This window comes from Sciurus carolinensis, chromosome 6 (assembly GCF_902686445.1).
Source record: "Sciurus carolinensis chromosome 6, mSciCar1.2, whole genome shotgun sequence".
In the NCBI taxonomy this organism is placed as follows: Eukaryota; Metazoa; Chordata; class Mammalia; order Rodentia; family Sciuridae; genus Sciurus; species Sciurus carolinensis.
Genome location: NC_062218.1, coordinates 14,941,069 through 14,968,845, shown reverse-complemented (window position 1 = coordinate 14,968,845; position 27,777 = coordinate 14,941,069). Strand labels below are relative to the sequence as shown.

The window sequence follows — 27,777 nt, the reverse complement described above, 5'->3', positions numbered from 1 at the left end:
TCCCTGAGCTAAATACCTACAGCATTAACTATTTGGCAGAGCAAAGTACAAGTCAATCCTGTGTAAGGATGTACACAATGCTTACCTGACATCACACAGAGCTTCAGTGGTGCTGCTGCTGGTATATTTTAAAGATTACTTCCTGAGCATCCAGTTTTCAGCATTACATAAATTAGTTAAAGCAAAGCTCAATGCAGCTACATGGTTGTGCTCAAAACACAGAACGGAAATCTAAAGGATGAAGATCTATCTCTTTAATCCTGAGATAAGTTGGATAACGCCAAGACTGCAAATTTTAGAAATCTTATAGACTTTTCTCACAAATGAAACTATTGAAATTTGCTGTGTCAAAGATAAGATTGGTGTCCCAAGAGCCAGCTTTGAGAGTGGACTTTAATTATTATGTTGTATGTTTCAATAAAAATGCTGTGCTTCAGAAATGCCATGAAGTTTCATTTAATGAAAATTAAAGTTTCAGACTGCTTTATGAAAACTGGTTTTGTGTAGCATTTCCATTCTTGGCTTTGCTAGCACCGAATGATTCACCCAACTAAGGCAGCTAAAGAATTGTGCAGATCTTCTCAGGACCAGATAGTTGACAACTATTCCCTTAAGTCCACTAGACCTGGGCCTTGACTCACTGAGACAAAGGAGTCTCTCCAAGGATGGTAAATGATGTTCCTAGTTTGTGCCTGTGTGGACCCTGCTGCAAAGGCTGGAACAGCCTGAAGATGGCCTTCTTTAGGGTTGACACCACATGGAGTCCCCAGGATGCTTGGCACAGCCCAGCCTCTTGGGGACTTGTGTTCATTCCCATCGTGCAGAGGTAGTGTCAGCTGCAGGATAGGACCTGCAAAGTAGAGGGACAAACCTGGTAACGGTGGACACATTGATTTTGATTCCTCCTTGCGGTCTGCACACAGGCAGCCTGCAGGTGTGAGGCCCGGGAACCCTTTGTTCTGCATGGAAGAGTACATGCCTAAGTTCGTGAAGCAAAAGGTGAGAGGTTCCAAACAGCCTGACATTTTTTGAGCGCGGCCTGTACGCTGCCCTCCCTTCATTTTCAATCATTCATGAAGAGGGAACTATCTAGGTTAATCCAAAATTGACATGGCAGCCCAGCGCCTTTCCCTTCCTGGATGAGCCAGTCACTTCCACACGTACATTTTCTGCTGAATGCACAGTTTCAAACTACACTCTTAAGTCTTCTTCTTCTTCTTCTTCTTCTGAAGTATGAAGGATTAAATGCCAGAGACCACAGTTGGGTTAAAATCTTGATGTAACTATTTTGGTGACCACATTTCTGATGCTACTTATTTACTTGAGCACCTAACAGAAAAGAGAAAAATAAATACATAGAGCTCAGATTTCAATTTTCCTCTACCCTATCCAATAGCACTCTATGTAGAAATAAGCTAAGGGAAAAAAAAATCTCCTTTTTCACTTATCCCTAACCAGTGGTTTTTAATAATAAATGCTAACCCAAAGGTTGATTTGATTTTTCTAATCACAAAAAGTCTAATGAATGTTTAATTAAAGTGGGGCAGGAGAAGGCAGTGCAAATATCACCTGTTACTTCCATCGAACACATTTTTCAGCAAGAAATGGGTGGCATTTAATATTAGTAACTATCAGTTAAAATATTTAAATTTTAAATAAAACTTTTTAACTTAAAAATGAAAAGATGAGTAACTATATAAATACCCTTCATGGGTTACTGAAGCAGTTTTCTCCCTACCACCAGCACCCTATTCCCAAGTAACTTCATATATTTCAGGGCACATCAGTAATGATCTGGACATTCCCCTGCTGTTTTTCTTATTTAAAACAGTTGCTTGGTGGTTAATATGTTTACATAGTTCTTGTGTGCTGTGCTTTCAAGCATTAAGAGTTCAAATTTATTTCACTATAGAAACAAGAACCCGAAGTGCCAGAAGGTGATCATGGACATGAACTGAACCCAGCAGGTTTATTTGCCTGTTACTCAGTTTCACCATTTATTTCCCCAGTTGTCACATATTGGCAACGTCTTAGGTGTGGTATAGACGACTACTCAGAAAATACTCAAGAGAGGGTAGCTTTCTCCTCTTTTATTTCTCTATATGTAAGATAAGCCATAGGGGTGGAACCTGATTCATTCACACCCACAGTATCACTAGTGTTCCTTTGGGAATTAATACCATTACACTGGTCTTCACAATTTTAGGAAATTTCTGAGTTAAAATTCTCTAAAATATTGTTATTTAATACTCTGAACAATTATTCCCAATCCACTTCTCCCCACAACCTGATATTTTTGATTCATGCATGAGAAATCTCTGTGGTGGCTAAAGTTAAGTTCTTTTTAAAAGGTATTTAAGATTTTGTTTCCAATATCCAATTGGAAAATGACCAAATTACTACTGAGAGGTCCAAGAAATAATCACTTCCTTTGTTAGATTCGAGAGTTCATGTGCATACCTGGCACCACCTAAGTCACTGCCTACACCAATTCTCCAGCCTTCTGCACCTCTGACAGATGGAACCTGGGCACACTGATGGTCACTATCCAAGGACTGAAGGAGAAATCAAGAGCTGGAGTTCAGAACATCAATCCACGGTATGTATTGTGACCTGGCACATCCAGAAACTAGCAGATATTTCAGAAGTCAAAGGAGCCTTGCTTTAGAGGTCATGAAGTCTATGCCCTCCTGTAGGTAAACCAAGGGAGGTCTGGAGAGGTAGGAAGTGACTTAAAAGCCATCAGTGGCAAAAGCAGACCAGGGATCCAGCCACCATGAAGGCCAGTTCCAAGTCTGTTTTCACTCTCACTGCCTGCCTCACATTTGGTCCCCTTTCCTGTCCATCATGATATGACAAATAAAGAAGGGAAGAAATCATCAGTGATTTATACAGAAGGCATTTCTACAAGATCTTCATGTTCTTTTCCTTGCAGCTTTTCAAGACCAAATCTATGTACTGTCCTTTAATGTACTTTGAACAAAATATTTGTTCTTTTTAAGTAGTTATTATACCCATGTTTCATTGCATGCATATGCACAGACAGGACATTTTCAGCTTAGTCTCTCTTACTGAGATAATTTACTGGCACTGACTCAGCTACTTTAAAAGGTAATAGTGCTGGGCACATGCCTGTAATCTCAGGGAGGGTCTGGGAGGCAGAGGCAGGAGGATCACAACTTCAAGGTCAGCTTTAGCAACTCAAAATAAAAAGGACTGGGAATGTAGGTCAGTGTGTGAGGCACCTCTAGGTTCAGGCCCCAATACCTATGTATATATAATTTATATACATACATGTATATATGTGTGTGAGTGAAATGGTCAAAAAATTTGAGGATCCTAGTAAGTTTCCATCCAAATTTGTTCAGAAAATAAATAAATAAATAAATGCCCACACAGTGCTCTGTTCTTTAACGAGGTAATTACTGGGGGGAGGGGGGGGAAGAAGGGGGAAGGTAAAATAAAACCAAGTCTTTATTACTTCTTTTTAATTGTTTAACTTTATTACTGTTGCACCATTTATACAATTACATATAATTTCAATGCATCCATTGTACATTTTTTTATTTTTTTATTTTTTATTTTTTTTCCATTTTCCAATGAGTGGTGTGTTGGTGTCTGTGACACAGAATGAAGAGAAACTGGAACTGCAATGAACGCAGACTTTTTTTTTTTTTTTTTTTTTTTTTCATTTCCACTGACCAATAAACAGAACTACAGGTGCACCCAACCACGGACATGCATTAACTCGTCATGAGAAATCTAGGTAGGCTAAGTACGATGAGAGAATGTTTGTTACTCCCAAAAATATCTGGAGAGGAAGAATGGAGGGTTGGCATCGAGATACATGTGGACAAGCTAAGTGGGCTCCGTCTGAAAGTTGGCATTCATCCACGACATTAAAAAAATATCAAAATAAGAAAGGCTGTAAATTAAAAAGAAAACACAGAAAATACTGCTTTCCTAAAGATCTGATTGCCTTGGCACAGGCCCTGCGAGCAGCATCGCACGCCCCGCTCCCGACTCCCAGGCCGAAGCAGGAGCCCGGGCTCCTGGAGGAGACGTGCGTGCGCGGCAGTTCGCGAACACGGTGTTCTGTACTTTCAGACGCTCATCTTCGAAATCCAGGACTTATTGGTAAAGTTGACTGAAGGTATATTAGATATTTCCCCACAAAAATACTATTTGGATTCTCCCACCCCCTCCCTCCCTCGATGGGACACATCCTTTCCCCCCTTGGGCAATACATATCCTTACTTCCGATCTGAAACGAGTTAGTAGAGGAGAGAGACAGAGAGAGTGAGAGACAGTGAGAGACAGAGAGAGAGGCTGTTTGGAGGTGGCGTTTCCCTAGGCGTCCCGGTTACTCCTTGGTGGCCACGCTCTGCTCGGCGGCCGGGGCCTCCCCGGGCTGCGGCTCGTCGGCGGGCGCGGCGGGCGCGGCGGCCTTGGTACTACTAGGCGCTTCCGACGCTGCGGCGGGCTCCTTGGGGCAGGCGGCCGCCTCGGCGCTGCTAGGTTTTGAGTCTGAGGCCGGGGCCCCGTCACTTTTCGTTTCCTGGGCGGCAGGAGCGGCGGGAGCCTCAGTCTTTTTGGGTTCCCCTTCCTCCTGGCCCGCGCCGTCCCCGGGCGCGCTGGCCGAGCTCTCCGCCGCGCCCGCCTCGGCCGCGCTGGGCGCCTCCGCCCCGGGCCCCGGCTCCTGCGCGGGCGCGGTCGCGGCCGCGGGCTCCGGCTGCTCCTCCGCGCCGCCCTCGCTCTTCTCGGGCTCGGCCTTGGGCGCCTCCTCCTTGGCCGCGGCCGCCGCCTTGTCGCCCTCCTGCGCCTCCGCCTTGCCCTCGGCGTCCGCCGCCTTGTCGGGCTTCTCCTCCTGGGTCTCCTTGGCCTCCGCCGCGTCGGCGGCCGCCTGGGGCTCGCTCTCCTTCGCGGTCCCCTCCTCTTCGGTGCCCGCGCCTTCGGCCTTCTTGTCTTTGTCCTTGGCCTTCTCGTCATTCACATTGTAGCCCTTCTTCTTCTTGCTGAGCTTGCCTCCCATCTTGGAGCTCTGGAAGCAAACACAAGACAAGACAAAGGGGTCAGTGGCCGGCCGGGCAACGTGGGAGGCTGGGGCGCAGAGCAAGGACGGCGGGGCACTTGGTGCCATGCGTATTGCATCACAATTAAAAATAAAAATTAAACAAGGATCAAAAATGTGGAGCGCTCAGCTGCAGAGCTTCCGGTCGCACCAAAGAATCAGTGATCAGAGCTTGGCCATAGGACTGTGCGTCTTAGGCCTCCCGTGTCTGACCCAACACCCAGAACTGAACACCTGAGCACAAAATGGCAGTGGCGGCCACTCCAGGTCTGCAGCAATGGGCTTCATCATTTTAAAATACACTCTGGAGAAACTGCATAGCTGCAATAAAGCACAAATCGGGAATTTCTAGGAAATAATTTCAAACTACAACCCTTTTCCAACTCCATCGTTCATCTGTTTCTATATGCAAACACATCTGGAAAGAACTGAGGGCAGGAGTTACTCTTGTTACCAAAGAAGAGCAAGATTGGAAAGTAGAGCTTCTCTAGCTATATTTAATTTCCTAGTGTGTCTGATTTGTATTCATTGCTTTTCAAGGTAAGTTTGGCTTAAACGAATAGTTCCGTAGTAATGTAAAATTGTCTCCTGATAGAATCTAAATTATATATGCCAGGTAAAGGGCCTTTCATGGCCTTTTCCACTCAAAAGTTACATCTCCAGCTATCTTGAGGCTCTTTCATTCTGATAGAAGAACCACTGGTGTGTTTGCGGTTTGACTATTTCTTTTTTCTTTAAAACAGGGTCTTGTTGTGTTGCCCAGGATGAATTCAAACTAGAAATCGCCTTGCCTTGCCTTGGTCTTGCTGAGTGGCTGGGATTACAAGTATGCACTACCACACCCAGCTCAACTGGTTGTATTCCAACCATGAATTTTTCCTCTCTGATACCAAAGCATTAATCCAGAAAAATAATAAATTATAAATTCATTTTAAAAAATTAATCCAGGACCATTGCTGCATTAAAAAACAGGAAACCTTTTTTTTTCTTCAAATATATTTTTATAGTATCATATCAGGAGAACCCACTGAGATGTTGGTCTTTCAAAAGATATCAGTCCCCACAAATGAAAGATGTCCAGCAGAGGGAGAACACCTTGCCAGGTCCCAGTGGAGGTTGGAGAGTCCAGGAGACCACCTAGTTCTGGCCCAGGTCAGGGCTTACTCCTGGAAGAATTATAGCGTTCTCCTCAACCAGTCATTTCTTTAAAAATATCCATTCAGAATTGAAAATGTGCTATTTATTCATTATACTTCTTGGAATCATGATTCATGATAGTGAAATAACCCAAGTTTATTGTTTAAAAGTCACATGTTGGATAGAGAGAACTACTCTTCAGTAAAATCGGTCTCACCACTCTATTCCAATTTCCTGTCTAGAATGAATTTAATGTGGGGGGGGGGAAAGGAATACACTGAAAGATGACTAAAATATTCTTTTTTTTCAAGAAGGGCCTTTATCAAGTTATCCAAGAAATTCTCTTACCTATATTTTAAGAAATGATTTTTGATCATAATCTACTTTAGACAATTCATATTTATTTTTCAAGCAAACATGTGGTAAAACTTATTAAATTTAGTTTTAATGCAAAGCAATAAATGAAAATGAAAATAAATGTGATCAATATTTTAAATGATAATTTGTAACTGAATTCTTAGTAAGTCAGTATACATGGATGGTTTATATCAATTATAATTTCAGTTCTGATATTTCACAAAATTCATTTTGGTACATGAGGTTGAGCTAAAAGAGACGAAACCTGATAGACCTGCAATAAAGATCTTCTCCCAATCCCCAACCTAGAAATTACAGACCATGAGACAAATAAATGTAGTGTGCATTGTGGGCATAACAGGGGTGCTGCGCTCCGACACCCACAGCATGAAATTCTATATAGCAATCCCCAGAGGTTAAAGGCCTGCTGGTTTACAAACCTAAAATCTAAGCTACTAAAATTGGTTTTCTGAAACACAATTAAAGCCACATTCTATTCTCTAAGACCAGCTGCAATTCTTTTCTGGGTAAGAAGTGAACATAATCAAGGTGGAAGTAAGAGAATGTGTCTTCCATTCTGTTCTTTTTCAAATGCAAAGTTAAGTAAACACCCCCAACTTTCAGGTAATTTACCTGTGTGAACTATAGTGAGGTAGCAGAGAAAGACTTGTAGAATGCTCTAGAACCTGGAACAGCAGGGTCATCTGGTTAGTTCCCAGCACAATAGGAGTGAAGACCTTGATTACAAGCAGGAGTAAATGAAAATCTAATACTTCTTAGATGCAGGCGCAATCCTAATCCTAAACATATACATAAGTCACTTAACCCTCAGCAGCACTGTGCAGCAGTTGGACATTAACATCCTCCTTTACCCATAAGGAAAACCTGGCTGGGTTCATGGATCTACATAATAAGCAAAAGACCAAGTCCAAAAACATCTCACAGGCAAGAAAGGCATCACTAAGAAGGTCGGAAGGGACTCCACCAGTAGGTTGGCAAATGGGCAGAGACCAGCCCAGGAATGCCACCCTCCCTGGGTCACAGGTAGGGGTGGCTAGAACTTGGGGCAAGGGAAGGTAAGGAAGAAAGTTAGCTTTTCGTCTTCCTATTTGCCAAAGAAGCTTTGTATTCATACCCTCAAGAAATAAGGGGAGAGCATGGGGCATGGAGTCTAATGATTTCCCTCATTTCTATTAACTTCTGTTTATGAACAAATCATTTGGTGGAGAAAGTTGGAACTTTTAAGATTAAAAAGAGATGCATAGTTCAACAAGTCACCATGTAATTCTCTCCTGAAGTCACTTAAACCTAATCCAAAGTCACTGAAAGGACTGAGGCTGCCTTTCCACGTTCAGGCCATTCATCTAGACAGGATGCTTGGACAGATGCCTAATGCAGACCTAATTCCATGTGTTCATGCATTCACACATGCTAGAGTTGATCTCAGTCGTCACATCTCAAAGGAAAGAAAATCAGGAGCTGCCCTTAAAAATCACAAGAAACCTTTTTGTCAAAGGGCCAAACCTGATATAGAAAATAATTAACAATAAATAGTTATAGAGAGAAGTATGTTTTTAGTTTAATCTGGTAAATATTAGATAAGAATTGTTCCAGGGAAACTCTGGACACTGGGTCATTTTTGACTCATAAGATGTTAATATGAATTCTACCTCCACAGCCTACCCGCCTTGAATCCTTGGGTAAGTTATTTAACATTGTTGTCCCTCCATTTCCTGGAAAATAACAAATGTCAATTTCATGGCAATTTAATGTCAGGCATCAGTACAACATTTGACATTTCATGGGTCTTCAATAAATGTTAGTTCCTTTCCTTATCACTTAATTTTTCAATTCCAAAGTAATTCCATGCTTATGAACTCCCAACAGAATAGGAGGACATGGGTTTCACAAACAAAAATTCTAGAATCAGCCTTTAGAAGCACTGTACTTAAAAGTATACGTTAAAAATAAAAACTTTTAAAAATGGAATCAAAAAATGTTTGGTATGTGTACTCCAAGCAAGCTTCTGCTCTCTACAGATGCAAAATATATCTGTACAGTAATCTTCTGCTTCCACATTGCTGTTAAGATCAGACTACTTCTTTGATCTGAATGTTTACATACTTGAGATTTGAGAGGCAGTGAGTCTTTTTAAATAGATTTAACAGTCCGTTATACGAAGAAGTCAATTTCTAGACAAAGATAAAAATTATAGATTAGTCATCAAGTCTGTTGCTCCTGATTTGAACTAGTGCTGGGTGATCGTGGAAGAAACATCCTTCCATCTTCCCTGAATTCTCACATCCTCTTCATCACTTGGTTCAAGCAAACGAGAAACTGTAGTTTCATCACCAGGATGGAAAAAGAATCCAATTTCCTTAGTTAAAATTCAATCACTGCCTCAAATTTTTATATGTGAAAGATAAAAAATTTGATCTGCACCTTATCTTGGCTTATTAGCTACACATAAGAGACTTCTGAGGGAAGTGACATTGTCAAGTGCCCCACCACCATGTCCTACAGATGCATTTTTTAAAATAAATTATCCAAACGTTTAATATAGATATGCACACATATATATCATATACATTCTAAATCTCCCACAACTGTCTGTAACCAATTCTATTCCCTTCACTTTATAAAATCCAGACTCATTTAATTAATCCCACTTGGCTGTAAACCAGTGTTCTAGAAGAAATGTTCTCAGATCTCACACCCTTTCACAGTGCTATCTGATCAAAGCAATCTGGGATGGGAACCATGAAAACAAGAGGCAGGCCTAGAAAGGTTACAGGGTCACTGTGGTTGTCGGTCACAGCAGCCCAGTTCTTTTGGCCTATGCCTGTCGAGGAACTCAGAGTTTGTACCCATGTAATATGCACCTAGCCACTCTGGAGACTGACTTCACAGAAAGGTTGTCAGCTTAGACCATGCTTCCTCTGGGGGCACCAGCTTTCCCTTGCTTACTGGCAATTCTCATAAAGAGTAAGTGTGCATTTATCAACTTTCATGAAACTTCTAAAGGTTTCTTTCTCTACCTTCTCAACCTCTTATTATGTAGGCCAGGTAAAGTGATGATTTTTTTTTTTGTCCTTGGAAGCAAATGCATATAAATAATAACAATGAATAATAATGATGATGTTAATAAAAGGACGGTGAGAGGCTCTACTTTTTCCTCCTAAGCAAGTATTAGGAGGATTCTGTCCAATTTGGGTACTGATAGGTATATCTTTTCTTATAGAAAATCTTATTGATAACCTACTATTCAACTTTTTATGAGAAAAACTGTGATCTTACATAATATAATGGCATTATTGCCATTATAAGATATCTTTTAAAAACCTTTTTAAAAAATTGGTTCTAGGGGCTGGGTTTGTGTCTCAGAGGTAGAATGCTCACCTTAGCATGTGTGAGGCCTTGGATTCAATCCTCAGCACCACATAAAAATAAAATAAAGGTATTGTGTCTACCACAACTAAAACAAAAAAATCAGTTCTATTGAGAGCTTCAATCTGAAAACTATACAGCTATGTGATATTTAAAAATTTAAATCTATATGAATATTTATATTTGTATGAAACTTTTTTTTGGGGGGGGGTGCTGGGGATCGAACCCAGGGCCTTGTGCTTATAAGGCAAGCACTCTACTGACTGAGCTATCTCCCCAGTCCCTTGTATGAAACTTAAGGTGAGTAATCACTTGAAATATTTTGTAAACAAGATACTCTATAAAAAAAGAGGCAATCTTCAAAAGCTTTTCTAATTTTCCATTTCTTTCCCACTAGGAAGGCTGTCCAGAACAGGAAAGACTCTGCTTAGCCATTCAAATCATCTAACTTGTGTTTACTTTATGCACACAATCCCCAGGACACACAAGCCCAAATCATCTTCGTGCCAGCTTAATTACCGTGGAATTCCATTAAACAACCACAGTTCTCACCAACTACCATACAACTTGGCTATGGAGATGATCTACTCATCCAGAACATTCCTAACAAGCACTTAAATTTTTTCTTACCTTAAACTAAACTACTTGACAGTCAAATGAATGAAAATTTAGAACTCCTTTGAGAATACAAAGGTAAAGAGGCTGGTGACAAAATGATATGCAAAATGACATTGTAAAATATTTCCCTTAGGACTTGTGTCAAAAACAAGCCACTTAGCATTCAGTATGAAGTTGGCTAAAAACAGCCAACATGCTGGGTACCAGGCTCTACCATTAACAATATACTGAGACTGAACCAAGTTACCTTTGTTCTTGGTCTCAAATTTCCTAATCAGTAAAATGAAGATTTTAAAATATATTCTGTTTCTGGGGAAAACATTGCTTATGAATGCAGATGGCATTAAATAAAATGTTAAGCATGAGAAAAATGTGATATTATCAATAAGGTTCTCTCACAAAAACTACTACCATTTCACCCTACAGATTAAATTGACAACCAGCTGGTATATCACTCTGATTAGATGTCTTTCTACATGGTTTCAACATATGTGAAGCTTATCAAAAATTAAAAATAAAAATATTTTTTTAAGTGAGAAATAAAAATTTGTAAAGTAACAGCTAAATATTTACCATGGGATATATATATATTTTTAAATGTTCACAATTACATTTAGCAAATGTTTTCAGGACAATCTATCAACTTCAGTAATGAGTCAGGATGGAACTGCACACTGAAGACACCTCAGATGAAGTCATAATTGTCAGAAAAATAAGGTTTCATGAGCTTCCCTGGCACAGAATTATTTGAAAGTGTTGTGGTTCTTTATAAAAGACACTCAAATGTTTATTTTTACCCACTTTGGGTGTGTCATCTACCAGCCATCCCGGTCCTGCCTGGCAAGATTTGCCCTATGCTCAATCTCTTTGAGCAAGAGTACTTCCTAAACCAACCAAACCATTTTCCTTTCATTCAATGCAAAGCAACATCAGCCTACAGATATTTTAAAATTACCATTTCAAACAGAGTAAAAGTCAACTAGAAGCTAATCGCAATTCTCACACACTAACTTGACATTCAGTTCAGTGCTGTGTAGGAATGTTGAGGAAATAATAAGAGGGAAGAGTTCTTAGGCCCAAATTTTTAGAACAATGTATCCAGGACACTCTTAAGAAAAAAAGTGACTTCTAACCTAAAATAGAAACCAAGCAACATATAGAAACCAAGCAACATAAAAGAATTACCAAGCCTGGGAAGCTAATTTTCCTTTTGCCTCTCTATTGCCTCTGAGAACCATTTAAATATAAATTCAATTTCATGAATCTAGGATGAATTAAGTAATGTTTCCTGTACAGAAAACCCACTTGTAAAACTTAAGTACCAATGTAGATATTTTCCTACCAGCAGTCTCCACTACCTCTCCCAGAATCAGTTGACACTACAGACAGTGTTTGCAATCCTCTAGGTCACAGCAGGCTCAATGCAAATGGGGAAGTTCTCTTTTTTCTAAAGTAAGGTTGTGCTGTTTCATAGAACTAATTCAGAAACCTCAACCATGTGTGGACACACATTGCATCTGCCAGAAACTGGATTTCACCTGCTTGCTACTGGCGAATGACATCATCAAAGTATCAGGCTAGATTCACTTCTTCCTTAATAAATGTTAAAATTCTCAAGTCCTTAGCCACAGCCTCCTTTGTGCCCAAGAACACATAAGAAATATTTAAAACACATAGGACAATTTCAATGATATCTACATTGATCTTTTCAGGGGGGAGAAAAAAAATATATATATATATGTGTGTATGGCAAATATCTTAAACTTTATGAAGAAAATGAATTAAATTCCTGAGAGAAAATAAAATGTTAAGGCAGTGCAGCACCATAAAAATGGCCTAAATTTTGCCAAAATTGAAGGTGTTAGCTGTTGACTCATTCCCTTTCTCTTCCTTCAAGTCTTAATGGCTTAACACTGTTCTCACCAATTAATCATAAACATTAACTTTGGAGGAACCATTTAGTGTTTTACTTTTAATTGAACCCCAAAATATGAGTATTTCTTCTAAGGAAAAAAAAAAGTTTTAAATTTGTTCACAAATGCCCATACCTTTTCATGGCTTCTGTAATACATTCAGCACCTGGTCGAATAGGTTCATCTAAGGAATTCTTATGAATTGCTTTCCCCCCCCCCCCACGAATGAAAGGTTGACTCATTTCTATCTTCATTAAAACAAAAAAGTTATACAAAACTAGGACACAACACCATCTCTACAGAGCTATCAGAATGCAACATTTTATAAGATTTTGTTTGGAATTTATAGGTTGGAAGAATTCCAGGCCAGTTATAGTTTTTAATACCTACAGCCCTGCTTTGGGAAGATCCATGTGAGGTCATGGTGACTTTAAACATGTAAGGACACCAATTCATTACCCTCCCACAAGAGGGCAAGAGTGAGAAGGAGGTCCCAAAAGAGGGTAGGAGGAAGATTCTCATTTTGAATAAAGTCCCTCCTCACCCTCCCAATCTTCTCCACCAGACCCAGCCTTTCTCTGAATGGAAGCCCCAATTATAGCATTGCCCCCCTGTGAAAATGCAGCCTTGCGGTTGTGGAATGTTCTCTCCCATGTGTGAAAGCCATAGGAAAGTAAAGGGGAATAAACAGAGGCCAGATATCACAGAGATAGAGGGAAGGTCAGTGGAGCAGAAGGAAGACTGAGACACAGGGAGGAGGGACAGGAAAGCAGAGGCAATGCAGAAAGAATTCGGCAAAAATATGTGCCCACATAGATATACCACAGTGAATTCCACCTTTATGTCTATATCTATAAAGCACCTATTAAAAATAAATAAATGAGTGGAAGGCAGACCAGTAGAGTAGAAGAAAATGGAGGAGAGGGAGGAAGGAAGGCGGGTAAACCAGGGACTAGAATGGAGTAAGTTAAATTCCATGCATGTAGGATTATGTCATAATGAACCCAACTATTATGTACAACTGTAATGCACTAATAAAAGAAAAAAGAAAAGAAAATGTACCCTTGCATAATGACACAGTTTCAAGGCACTAACCATCCCAAACCCAGGGGGACTGCATGCACCGTTATTTCCTGTCACTGCATTCTCCATGACACCTCCAATTCTGTTTCTGTTTAGCATATTTTTACTTCAAGTTGCTCCATCAATGAACGACACAGTTCTGTGACATCATGAAAACCACTGGCATACATTAACTGATAATTAGGATGAAACAAGATATCACATCTCTCCATATCATCTCAACGTTCCCATATTCACTATGTCACAGCTGTTACTTTGTGGGTCTCTTTTCTCTGCACTAGTAATATCTAGGCACTTCTTTTGTAGGAAGGTCTCATCCACTTCAACATTTCTATTTTGAAAATGCAGACTTGGATTAATTAATCATTTCACCTATAAGCCATAGAACAGAGTTCTTAAGGATGACAGTAAAACAGATGATCATGCAGAAGATGACTCCTGGTCTCCAGCAAAATCCAACATGAATATACAAGAGCATGTGGCAGAGTCTGGAGTGTTACATCTGGTCTGATTGCAGCTTCATCATGGCATGAAGACAAGAAGCAATCTCTTTTTGATTTTTTTTTTCATCTCATAATCAGGAGAAAATACATCTGCTCTACTAGGATGCTAAGAATGAGTCAAGTGTTCATATATATATATATATAGTTGTAGGTGGACACAATTCCTTTATTTTATTTTTATGTGGTGCTGGGGGTCAAAAGTGTTCCTGACAAAGTTCAGAGTGAGGCTCCAGCATATTAACTGCCTATCCTCAGACAACCAACTGTAACTAAAGTTACAACTGACCCATGAATTGCACCTGCAGAAAAATTCATCCGCCAGACAAGGGGCTTTATGATTACTCAGGCTGGAAGAATCCAAGTTATTGGTCTACCTAGCTGAAACATGACAAGGATAAGAGAAAGAAAAAGAAAACCTTAAGAAGGGAATTTTAAAAGAATAAATAAACATAATACAATGTAAAAGTATTTTCAGTAAAAATAGAGGAAAGAGACCTGAACATTTGGGTCTATTCACCAATATCTATTTTGAATAATTGACTGGCCTCTTTCCTTTAAATGATCAAAAAATTTTACTGTAAAATGGGAAAGTGAAATAAAGATAATGTCACCTATGTGTATTTTTGGCATTCCTATCAGTATGTTCCATCACAATGATTTCCTTCTGGTTTCTTCAATGCCTGGTGATAATTTTCATTTTTAGAGTTATTGTTGCCAGTGTCTGATTCAGACAAAGCTTCAATTCAGCAATTCTAATATCACCAAAATTTAGGGAATGGGAATGTTCCCTGGGGAGAGAGAACTGTAGTGAGAGTTGTCAACCCATGTCTAAATCTCTACAGCAACCTTTTAAATACCACGAGTAAAAATTCAGAGAAAACATTTTCAAGACAATTTATTCCCTTGTCACAATAAAAATATTAAGCATTGTAAAAATGTACTGCAAGACATTTTGGGGGAAAAACAAAGTATAGGCAGAGATGCACATGTTCATGCAACCCCATTTTCCCAAACAGGGAATTAAGGTGAGTTATGTCTACAAGGTCAGAAGGCTCTCAACCCAAAAGAAGATTAATCACAAGTAACCTTTCCTTCTCCTTCATGAAATCCAGGCTAGTCCTACGGAAGTGTCCTCAACATGTCTTTGGGGATCTCTCCTCAAAATTCAACAGGCAGAGTGATCTCAAGACTGTCAGATGTTCCAAACTTATTCTAGAAAAACAGGTTTGATGTTAGTGGGGAAGATCTTTCTGGAAGTGTGTACTTAGTGTGAAGACGTGGCAGGGGACATAAGTAGGGGAAAGCCCACTCCAGTCTAGCAGGAGGGAAAGACAGAGAGAGATGCCTGAAGTAAAAATGACAGTAAGTGTCCTAGAGTGATAAGGAGAAGATAGTAGTTGAGGTCAGGAGATCAGGAAAGGTCTATTGAGAAAGCACCTGAGATAGCCAAAATATCAAAAGTACAAACAGGACTCACTCTGCCGAAGGCTATTTCATGTTTGATCTTTGTGCAGTTCACTGTCCTATGAGGAGGGAGCTATTGCTATTTCCACTCTGCCATGAGGAAGCTAAGAATCACAGGAGGTAAATAACTCACCCAACATCAAACATGAGCAGTCTGTGCAGACGTGATGAGGACCCAGGCGCTCTGGCTGGGCAGGGAGCCTCGGAGTCGCCTTGAAGGACAGATAAGCTTTCGACATGACGATGGGGAAGTGCAAAGCGTGTGTGACACGGAAAGAACAAAGAGGGAGCGTCTGGTTAAGATCCTCAGAAAACCCTCCCCGTTTAGGAGGCAGGCGACTGCTCCCAGCGACCTGGAGTGAGGAGTGGTGGAATACAGGCCTCGAGACGGCCTGACAGGCTAGTATCTAGATTGAGGCTGCAGACGCAGAAAAAGGCATCTCTTGAAGGAAAAAGTCATGTCTCTGATTATCAAAAAGAAAGAATTTTAGGAAGCAGCTCTGAGGAGTCATATGCTGTGACAAAAAGGTTAAGAAAGATAAGAACGGACATTGTGCAATCTGACCTGCTGATGAGCCACTCACTGGCCTGTGGAGTGACTTGGCTAGAGCGGCAGACACACTCTGCTCTTGGGAAGGGCTCAGAGAGCATGTGAACCCCCAAGACACCCCCATGCAGCCAACACCAGAGGGAAGGCAGGAACCTGGAATACCGGCAAGAATGAGTTTCATTTGTTTATGAGGATTTAGAGCAACTGAATGGGAAGAAGAAAAAAGAAAAAAGAAAAACTAAAGTTCAAAGATCAAAGAAGTCTAGGAGACTCAGAATGGCATATCAAAATTAAGTTTATTGGACCAGGCACAGCTACTCAGAAGGCTGAGCCAGGAGTTCAAGGCCAGCACTAGAGACTCTATATCAAAAATAAAAGAAAAAAAAATCAACTTGTGGAAGAGGGATACTCATCACTCGCTATTCAGAAAAGGAAGGGAGAAAAAGGAGAGAGGGACTTCCAACCCCAGGGGAAGGCCCTGATTCAACCTCACTCTCCTCCAAGTGAATATGGTCAGAAAGGAATTCCTGAGACCAAGTGCCTAATAAGATCTTTAATGGTAAATGATAGATCATATGTCTTTGAAATGGCCATTTAATCTTTCAATAGGTGTTCCTCTGTCCTGCCGTTTTACCTTCTTGGTTCTCTTCCATTACAACACTTAGGGTTTCTTAAGTACTGGGAACAAAAGGGCAGATATTTCATCAGCTAAAATGTGAGAGAACTAAGCCTGGAGAGGTCTTACTGTGAAACCACTCCGTGCGCAGAAGTAAATAGACTTGCTGCACTACAAATAGTTTTATGAGTTTCTTAAATAAGGGAAGGTCCAGTCAGCATCCAGACACATATATTCAAATACAGAAAGGGACCTTAATCCTTAAGAATGCCTTTTTATCTTTTATTATACAATCTGGTCTTCATTTTTAGTTATTTATCTGTATCATTGTTACTTAATCCTTCCATATTCTACTGTATTGTGTTGGACGTTTTAGCAGGAAAATAGACCTGACCTCACTTAAATATTGACCTAAAGCTTTTCTTCAGCATTTATTCAAATACAGCTAATGACTCCAGAGCAAACATTTTGTTTATGGTTGTTAATATAAAAATGAGAACTTGATAAATATTTTAAACTCACTACCACTGAAACATTCAATTTCAAAGCTATAAACTTGTAAGACAAAAGAATCAATACAACTATGACTCTAAATCGAGTTATATAGACTCATCTTTCACTCATACTTAACATAAGTATGTTAAACTATAACTGAAATGTCCCATTCCATTAAATGAAATATGTCCAAGTTTCAGACAACATCTGCAGCAGCAAATTTCCATTACAACCCATCCCACAATTAAAGAACATCAACACAGGCATCATTGCAACAATATTGTCAAGACTTTGCACGTAGTTACTATGCACATATTGTAGAGACCAATTCTTTGAAGGATATCTCCTAGTCAAATCTACAAGTTCTAATCATGAAATTCCAAACTGATGATGGTGATGGTGGTATAAAAGTGGCAGATGATAAACTTCTCTTCAAATGCAAAGGTGACTGAACCTAGACATTATGCAGAGGGTTTTTCCCCTTTTAACATACCCTGCCACATGCAGCAAATGCTATCAGAAATCATACATTATTCATTCTCATCAAGAGCCCAACGCTTTTAGAGTCCACCATGCATTCACACGGTTATTTATTTGCACTTAACCGGTGGTCCTTTCAAAAGCCCTGGTTGCTGTGGTTCCTAACATGACTTTGTAAGAATCACCTGCTCTTTTAGTCAATAAGGTGAGTAAGTGAACCACAACCAGGTCAGGAAATGCAAGCTGCTGAGATCATTGCTGAACCGTTTTTCTCCTCCCAAGACCCAGGAAACTTAATATGTCTTATCACCACAACTGATTTAAAACTCTCAAAACAGAATTCAAAATAAAGTATGAGGAAAAAACTAATAGCAGCTGAGATATGTTTTACTGCTTAGTAATGGACTTGACAGAACACGACGGGCTGGAAGCCATGAGAGCTGGCTCCATTGCCGCCATCCAACAAAGACAGGCTGGTGGCGAAGGGGAGGCCCACCTTCACCAGGAATAACTGCGGCTTATTTCCAGGAATTTTTATCTCTAAACATAAAGTGGTTCACACTTTTGATCACCACCAAAAATCGTGTATCTCTTTTTCTGGCATCAACAGCAAATGTCATATTTCTGATCCTAAAGCTATCTCCTATTTTAATCATTCTCAGTGGAAACCATTCTAAAATTCTTCAAGCATATCCTTGATTTAACAAAGAAACTGCTTGTTTCTTGGTGTCTTGATTAACACAAGGAAGGGTTAAGAATATATCTGCCAAATTAATGAAGGAATATATTAAATCCAGAGGCTCGAAGTGGGTTTTGAACAACACGTGCTGCATTCGATGTCAGTGGCTTCTCCTCACAATTCAAATATATCCCCCCGTGTTTCTCGGTGGAAGCTCCCAGGCTGTCCATGATCACATTCTCCTGCACTCTTCTGCTATCTTCAAACCTGAACATCTCAGCCTCCTAATGAGAACTGAGCAATGAAGAAACACCCAGACCTGAGTCCAGAGTCAGTGAGGCTTCAAAACAGAAATGAGGGTGGTACTTCTCACTGATGGATTCCTAGATGAGACTTTGCCTTTCAATCTCAAACCCAACACACAGTATAAAAAAAAAAAAAATTTTAATCAGTAATTTTTTTCAATGAATGAGTGGGAATGAATTTTAACTGAAGCAACTAGAATCCAATACCTGCACCCCCTACTCATGCTGTGACTTACAGCCATCACTTCGACCTCTTATTTGCCAATATTTCAACATAATGTGTCAAACCGTAGTGATAAAACAGGTGTATTTTGGAATCATCTGAGAAACTTATTTAAAATGACATGGAATGGGGAATGGGGCACCAGGGTCTCCATCTACTCTTTCCTAGTGAAGGCCTCCATGAGGTCCTAAGAACCTATATTTTACTAAATGGTGAAAGACTACAACATTGAGAAATACAGATACATGCAGGGTGCAATGACTTTGAATCAGTTAATGTTTTTGCATCATCCATAAAACCAAGAACATGAAAATCCCAAAGACCAGTGTGATTACTAGTGGTGACAAAGCAAAACCAAAAGCATGCCTGGAAACCAAGCTGGGCCTAGCCTAGAGGTGAGGGTGCACTGGACCAGGTACTGACGGCCCCAGTGAAATCTCAACAACCTGTAGGACATCCAACCCTTAGATCCACCTTGCCACCAAAGAAGTGAATAAATTAGAATTCTCAGAACTTATTCTGCCCAGCAGAAGTTCCCAGCAGCCAATCCTCGTCCCCAACAACTACCCCGTCAACCCCTCTACCAGGATAGTGATGGGTAGCCCGCATTACCCTGTTGACCCCTCTCATTAGTGCCATCCCTTAGCCTTGGGGACAACACACAAGCAGCCTGTGTTGGAAAGCAAGACTCTGACCAAGCAGCAGCTTTACTGGCTGCAGAGAAGCCCTCTGCTCACGTACCAGGTTGGGGCAACTTCGGTCACTGGAGGGGAGACAGGATAGGCACTCTTGGGCCCTGTAAGCTCCCTTCTTATATAATGTGAGGCTTCAATTGTCCACAATTTACAGACTGCCCTGTGAGATGATCCTGTTTTCAGAGCATGCATTGTATGTGATTAGAGTTCACATTTCAGAAAACAGGTTTTTCTCTTCCAATTCAAATGAAACTTTGATGACTTGCCAGTAAGTTTTCAGCCCTGACCCAATATACTCCATGAAAAAAAAAAGTATATGGGGTAAGGAGTCAGCAGACCACATTCGGTTATATGATCCAGGGTCTGTGAAGTCAGCCCCAGCAAACCCAACCTCCCCTGCAGAATTAAACTGGGCAGGAGGCTGCTAACAGTATTAAAGGGAATATTTGCAGCCAAGGACATAGTTCAGCACATGACACATACAATAGATTTTCAGTCATTTTCAGTCATTTCCTTTCCCTGAAACCTCATTTCTTAGCTGTGTTCACATACAGCAGAGAGTAGGTCTGAATTTCAAGTAACCCTGAATTTCAAAAACAAAATAGAGGTAGGAAAAACTCTGTATTCACAACTGGCAAACAAATGGGTATTGATTCAATTACAATAATCACCTTCCTTAACATTGAAATCCAAGGTTAGACTCTGCAATATCCATTATATAACCTATGATTCTAAGAGCAAGTCAATGTTATTCAATCTTTCGATGACAAAATGGATGGATCATATTGGTAAATGATGAATACAACTGGACACAGCTCCTCCGGAGGCTGAGGAAGGAGGGCCATGAGTTTTAGGCCAGCCTCAGCAACTTAGCAAAACCCTATCTCAAAATAAAAATTAAAAAAAACAAAATTAAAACAGGGCTAGGGATGTGGCTCAGTGTTAAAAATACCACTTAGTTCAATCCCCAGTACCAAAAGAAGGAGGAGGAGAGGAGAAAAAGGAGGAGGAGGAAAAAATATAAAGGGCTAAAGATTAAATAGTGACAAAGTGCCCCTGGGTTCAATTCCCCATTCTGGGGAAAAGAAGAGATGAATACAAATGCAAAATGCAAAATGATCAAGTCCAGCACATCCAAAACAACACTCCAAGGAAATAATGCAAAGGGAGAATGCACCTTGAAATGTGTCCTACATTCCCGGAGGGAGTCCACCTAAAGCACCCTTGGGAACAGGCCTTTCCTAATAATATTTTCCTCTTACTTGCTTAGGTGAGACTGAAAGGCTGTCGCCAAGGGCCATGCACCTATACTCTTTTGCCCAATTTACTAGGTTGAGGTTCAGTAAAAGTTTTTAAATTGAACTATCTTTTCCATAGGAATATTTGACTTTCCACCCACAGCTGCAAAATCATATATTCAAACACAAAATAAAGAAGTAACAGACATCCTTCCTCAACCTTGGCAAGAAATCCAGCTGGAAGTCAGACACCACTGTTTTTTCCTATACGCCTAGAGAAAGCAAGTCAAGAAAAGGAGTTGCCTGAATTCAGGAGCAGCTCTCCTAGAATTAGGGAACTACTAGGGAATGTGACACTGCATTCCAAGCCACCCCTCAGACTGTTGATATTCAGCCTACCGCCACCCCGACATGCAGAGCCGACAATCAGGCCCAAGATAATGCCTCAAATAGAGTCTAGCGGGTGTTCCAACCTCCCAAGTTATTTCTGTAGAAAAGGAGATAACACCCTCATTGCACATGATCTTTTGAACATGAATCTTTAAAAAAAATATCTATTCAAATTGGGATTTTAATCACAGCCACTAAACTAGCCATTTATGGAAAACAGCCCCTTTTTACTCCCCAGGTTCGGTTATTTCACTTGCAATATAAATGACTACAATTGTATCCCTTAGGTCTATAATTTTTAGTCTCTACACAAATGCACAGTAATTATGTATACATGATTAATTACATTGTATTAAGCTCTCAAATCCACTTATTCACTTATTTCAGAAGCTACATAAACACCTAGGCGCTGTGCTTGATGCAACAGGACACAAGATCAACTCTGACCTTCCACAGAGCTCTCCAGCCTTGATCCTAGGAAAACTACACCTCTTTAAAACCTTGAAGAAACAGGAAATGCCAGTCTGCTGCCTGAATTCTGACAGCAGAACATACACAATTTTAACAGCTACTATGGAAAAAATCCATTTATTTTGCAAGCGTTAAGAGTAGAGTATAAATAGGAGGGTCCTGAACCTTTCTTAATGAGGCTTTCTGGGGTCTCCCTTCAAAGTTTTTGGTACTCTGTTGAAATACAGGCCAAGATAGGAATCGCAGAGAAGTGGAGTGTTGGAAGGTGAAGGTGTGAGGTATGCAGATCCCAGACAAAGGAGGAACAAGCGAGCCTCGGGTGTCAATAACAACATCTCAAGAGTCCTTCAGTCAGGCACAGATTCCTTGGCACTCAGCAATGGCCTACACTATGCAACCGAGGATGTCTTCTACATATGACACCAGATCTCCCGGTCCCTAACCCTACTCTGCTCTATAAGACAATGCCGAACAGAATACGCCACTGCCAACGTGAGTCTTAAGCAATTTGGAAGCTGCTATAAATTTGTTTGAAGATGGGTGTAATGAATTAATAGAAAAGTCAAAGGCAAATATATTGTCAGGCTAAGAAGAGGTAGAAGGATTAGAGATGTATTCAACATACAATATTTTCCGACTTACACAATCTGGCAAAACTCAGCCTCAGTGAAAATGTTGAGTATCTAACCACTGATGCACGCAGCCAAACTTGCACCTCCACAACTTCCTGTAACACTGTCATGAGTGCTAGGTTACAAAATTGCATCATTTCCCTGAATGACACCAGGGATCCAATGTGGGGCAAGAGATTTCAAAACATGCACCAGCCTCGGTCTGGCACAGGTACCACAGACTCTCAGATGCTAAGGAAAGCAGAGAATATGAGCTTAGAAGGTAATAGTAAGCTATGACTCATGATTCTGTTTTAATGGGGAAAATCCTAGTGAACTTATTATAGTATTAAGTGGGTAGATTATTTCACTATGTCATTAACATGAGACAGGACTGAAAATAGATTGTACTGAACCAAAGGGAAGGAGACTGTTAGAACAGCTTCCCCAGCTCTTGTGACCCTACACCATTTCCTCATATCTGTACCCACGAGATTGAGCTACTTCATCTCTAGAATGCTATGTATCTAAAACTTAAAAAAAAAAAATACCAAGATTTAAAAATTTGCAGATCAAAAACAGTTTACATGTTGGAAACAATGAGTCCCCCCCAAAAAACAAAATGTTACCTGTAAGAATAAACTGTCATATGACGTGAAGAAAAAAAAAAAAATCAAAGCTATACCTTCAGTCAGTTGAAAGACAGAAAGAAGCAGAGGGAAAATTGAAGTCACCCAAGACTCCCCATAGGAGGGGCAACATTTACGAAGATAAGGATTGGTATCAGAACATTGTCTTTTGGTGCCAATTGCAATGGGACATCCTATGTGCTGACTGCTGAAATCAAGATATCCAGCATGTGTGGTGCTTTAAGATTTACTCTCTGTGTTTGTGTATTCGATCTCTTTTTCTCATTTCAGCCTCAAATATCTTAGGATCAGGACCAAGCATGGTACAGAATAAAATTTCAGTATTCTGAAATTTTCAAACACTTCATTACATATGAAGATCCACCACATGTTGAATGTTTTATCAACTTACCTCGCCTGACTTGTTCACCCAGACTGCTTCCATTTAAATGCTGCTTGAAAATAAAAAAAATGTACTTCCAAAAGGAACTAGGAAAGTCCAAACCTTCCCCATGGACATGGAATTAGTGAAACTAGACTGTTGTGGTTGTTTTAACAGATTCACAGGATTCCCCACGCCCAGCGAAGTCTTCCCACCTCCCCTGTCACTCCAATATCAAGAGATCCTTTGCACCAGAATATTTTATTCCCAGTGCCCAGGAGAAAGCCAAGTTCAAACAGAAAGATGGTCCTCAGCTGTAGGGTGAAGGGACATTGTTATGGGGGCACCCTGTGTCTGCTGCAAAGGGAAAGGCCCTTTTCAAATAAACACAAAGGATGAACTACAGTGCCGTTAGCAGAAAGAAGCCTGGCAATTACAAACAGATGTGAATGAACTGCTAAAATAAATAAAGACCAGCTTATAATTATTTTAAAAACTAATTATGCTCATTTGTCATAATCAGCACTCATTTGCATATAAGATGCTAAAGTCCTCCTAGCTGGTTCTCTTTTATGAAAAAAAAAAAAATCCCTTCAAGATTCAGTCTAGTTCAAATTACCAAAAATTCTCAAATAAAGTTGGGCAATTAGAACACAATGTTAAAATTATCAACATGCAAATCCCATTAATGATGCTTTTCTAAAGTACCCATGCACATCTTCTGCTTATACAAATTAAAAACACCAGACACAGTAATTAATGTTGAAGGATATTTATGTTCCAAAAAGCCTCCTGGATGTGTTACTGGCCTTCTCACCTCTGGTGAATTAATGCATGAAAATTCACTAATAATTCAAGTATCCACGCTTTCTCTTGCCATGGACACCAGTCTGTAATCCCACTGATGACGGGGTTCACATAGGTGGGGATTAAAGCAACTCAAACCTCTCAGTTTGGTAATCAGGGCCTCCCTGATTTAGAGGACAGTTTTGAGGGTAGTTTGGGTTATTTTGAGAGATTAGGAGGACCTTGGTTATGTACTCTGAGTTCCATCAAGGCTACCCAGAGAAAATAAAGAAAAAAGTGGGGAATCTAATTTCATACTTAGCATCTGTGCTCCTAAATCCATCATTACACACTTAAAAGATCATTGCAGAGATGTCAGCTTTTTCAAAGTAGCTAAGTTTTTTGTATTCAGTAAATGAAGAAATAACAATTCACTATTTTCACAGTTTTGTCAGATGACAAGTGAAAATTCTAGAATTTAACATTTTCTTCTAGAGCAGGGATCAGCAAACTGGGTAGCCTGCATGTCTTTGAAAATATTTTCTGGAACACAGGGACATGCATTGACACATTATCTGTAGCTCTTTCACACTCCAAGAACAGAGTTGAGTAGTTGAAACAGAACTGTACAGTTGGTAAAGGCTAAAATATTTGCTATCTGGTCCTTTAATTTAAAGTTTGCTGACCTGTCTCTGGAGTCTTAGATGAACGTACTTAACCCAGTGACTCAGTTCCTAAGATCAGATGAATGCATGACTCAAGTCTAAAGGATGCTACAAAGATTAATCAGGCACTTTTTGGTTTGCAACAATAGTATCAGTGAAAAAGAATGTCACATGGGAATGTGTTAAGACTGGGAAACAAGATACGTTTTTTTAACTCTAACTGCTCATTCTGGTATTCTGACTGCCTGAAAGCAACTTAGGCTGAGGTAGAAACTTAACCCTTACCAGGTTCAAAACTTTGTCAAGTCATTTGGCCTTCCCAGTAGGCACAGTGCTACAGCACAAAGTAAACTAAGACCAGAAGCACGAAACCATGCTTGGGTTCCAGACAAGGGCACATCCTTCCTGTTGCCTGGCATACGAGGAATCCCTCTCTGAGTCTGTTTTTTCACACGTACAAAACAGGGATAATAATACCTTTCAGTGAGAACAGATTTGGAAAAATTAAACAAGTCACTAAAGTCAGGTGCTACTCTGGAGCAGAGGATGCGGTCTTGTGGTGCCCGACCCTTTCTGAAGTTATAATGTTCGTCTCCGTGATGTTCCATAATACCCAACAAGAGTCCAATGACAACAGTAAAGGGAAAGAAAAGACAGTTGCTTCTTATCAGGAGCTCACCCCACCCCGTAAGAGTTTCTTTTCAGTTCCCCCTGGACCAGTTTTTCTCATCTTTCACCCCAGCACGGGCTCTTCTCCACCATCCAAGGCTTCCTCCAGAGGTTCCTCAGGGTGTCACCCAGGACCTCATTCATTCAGTCCTCCTGCTCCCCCCACCGGCAGTCTCCAGAGCCCTCTGGGCTGCTGAGGATTCCTTTCTGTATACTCCCCCGACCACTGTTCTTTCCTGGGCTTCAGGTTCAGGAGCAGCGGTACCACCGACCCAACATGGTCATCCCTCGGGAGCCCAGACTCAAGACTCTCCCAACAGTGCTCAGTGCTCTTCCCACTACCTGAACCAACTCCTCTACAGTATTCAGTTCCAGGAGACTAGAAGTACCGTCCACTCCATTCCCTTGCCAGAACTGTGGGGCCCTTTCTGGATCAGCTATCATCATTACTACCCTTGCATCAAACTGCATCTGACCTCTTGTCACTTAAAATCTGTTTGTAACTCCCCTGCAAGGTTCTAGAAAGCAAAAACAGAAACAAGCAAACAAAAAACTGTATGCTGACCATTTCCTAGTGTCCCTTTTTTTATTTATATTTTAATTTTTTACAGACTGCATTTTGATTCATTGTACACAAATGGGGTACAACATTTCATTTCTATGGTTGTACACGATGTAGATTCATACCATTCATGTAATCATACATGTACATTGTATACCTTTTTTTACTATACACAACACCTTTACCTTTTGAAAAATTCAATTTAGACCCCATTATCATTGAATATAACAGAAGAGGTATCATGGAAGTCATAACTGCATTTGACTTTTCAAATTCCTCATGAGTTAATCACATCCATACAGCTATTTCTGGTCCACAGTTCAGGAGGGAACTACCACACCGAAGATCTAGAACATTGCATTCCACGGACAGAAAGACTCTGCCTGCCTGCTCTAGACATGCACAAGGGAGGAGCAGATGGCGTGTCACCTTTCACTGAATTTTCCCCTGAGTGAAAAACAAAAGAAAAAACAAGGTTGCAGGAAGACCAAAATTTATTGCACCCCACACAGGTCAGACCCACCCTGGGATGAATCAATACAAGTCCCACCAAAGGGACGGTCCCTGCACTGGGCCTGCAGGCACAGGGTAAGGGTGTCCGAGCTCAGCAAGGCCCTGAAAAATGTCAAAGTTTGAGATCAAAACTAAAATAAGGCCTCCAGAACACAACTAAGACCTTCTGATTTTAATTAATAAGGTTTGTCTACTGTAACAATCATGGCAATTAGCTTCTACAGTTCAACACATTTATAATTATGCAAATTGCATTTAATTGGGGATGTGAGTATGTGTTCATGTTTAATATGATTTGGAGCAAGGCCTCCATTATGAAGAGATGCTCGAGCCCATGGAATTGTGGTACATGAAGGGAAAAAGGAAACTAAGGAGCCCTACAGCAGGTGCACTGATAGGCCAATGTGCTTCACGAGCTATAAAGAAGCACAACTGCAAGGTGGATTTCTTTCTAAGAGATTATGGTGCTGTCATTCTGTACTACCTTATTTAGTGTGGGCACATGTAAACGTCCTCCTTCTAGGACGTGGCGCCATGCTGCAGACTGGAAGTCATTCCCATTCTACAGTGGGACGCAGTGGCTCCTGTCCTTCTGAGCTTGAAAGAACACTGTGGTGTCTGCACTTGGTTTTATTAATCCTCAACTTCATGCAGTGAGGATGTTCAGTCATAGAATAGATGCTATGGTAATGATTATTAAACACCATCCGACCCCAGGGTAATGTCCAACTCAAGCTGAAATTAATATTTGGGGGTGGTTTTGCTACAGTGTACTCCCCACTTAAAACAGAATAGAATCATACTCCATTGTAGAATTAATGCTACCTATACACTGCCATTCAGGGGAAATTTTAATTACAAAAGGCTTATCCAGCACACAGAAACAGCACATGATGGAAAAAGCAACCCTTTTTTAAAAGTATGATGCAACTGTTTTCACATCAAATGAGCAGATTGAGATCATAACAGAGGTCCTTTAATTACAACCATTTAGGGGCACTGTATTACATTTAAGTGTGATTTGAAGCAGTTATTGTATTTACAGCTAAAGTGAGAATTTTGACAACCAGACTACAGCCTACTGTCAAAAATAAATTCATTGCAATATACTGACTAGCATGAAACCATCTATCTAGTAACAGGGTGATCTGGAAAATTCAAGTATTTGACTCAAATCATCATAAACAAATAAGAGCAAACCCTAACCCTAGGACTGTTGGCCAGTTTAACCTAAGACCCCTACAGAGTGGCCTGTAATGCCAACCTTCACAATTTCTCTAATGCC

General features: G+C 40.4%; 1 protein-coding gene across 1 annotated transcript in view; it reads right to left on the bottom strand.

Moving 5' to 3' along the window:
* Positions 1–3,532: 3,532 nt before the first annotated feature.
* Basp1 (brain abundant membrane attached signal protein 1) overlaps positions 3,533–27,777 on the bottom strand; it is a 49,273-nt gene continuing 25,028 nt past the window's right edge. Inside the window, exon 2 of the mRNA XM_047556828.1 lies at positions 3,533–5,041. Within this exon, the coding sequence (XP_047412784.1) occupies positions 4,364–5,032 (669 nt within the window). The 5' untranslated portion in view covers positions 5,033–5,041 and the 3' untranslated portion in view covers positions 3,533–4,363. The remainder of the gene's footprint in view (positions 5,042–27,777) is intronic.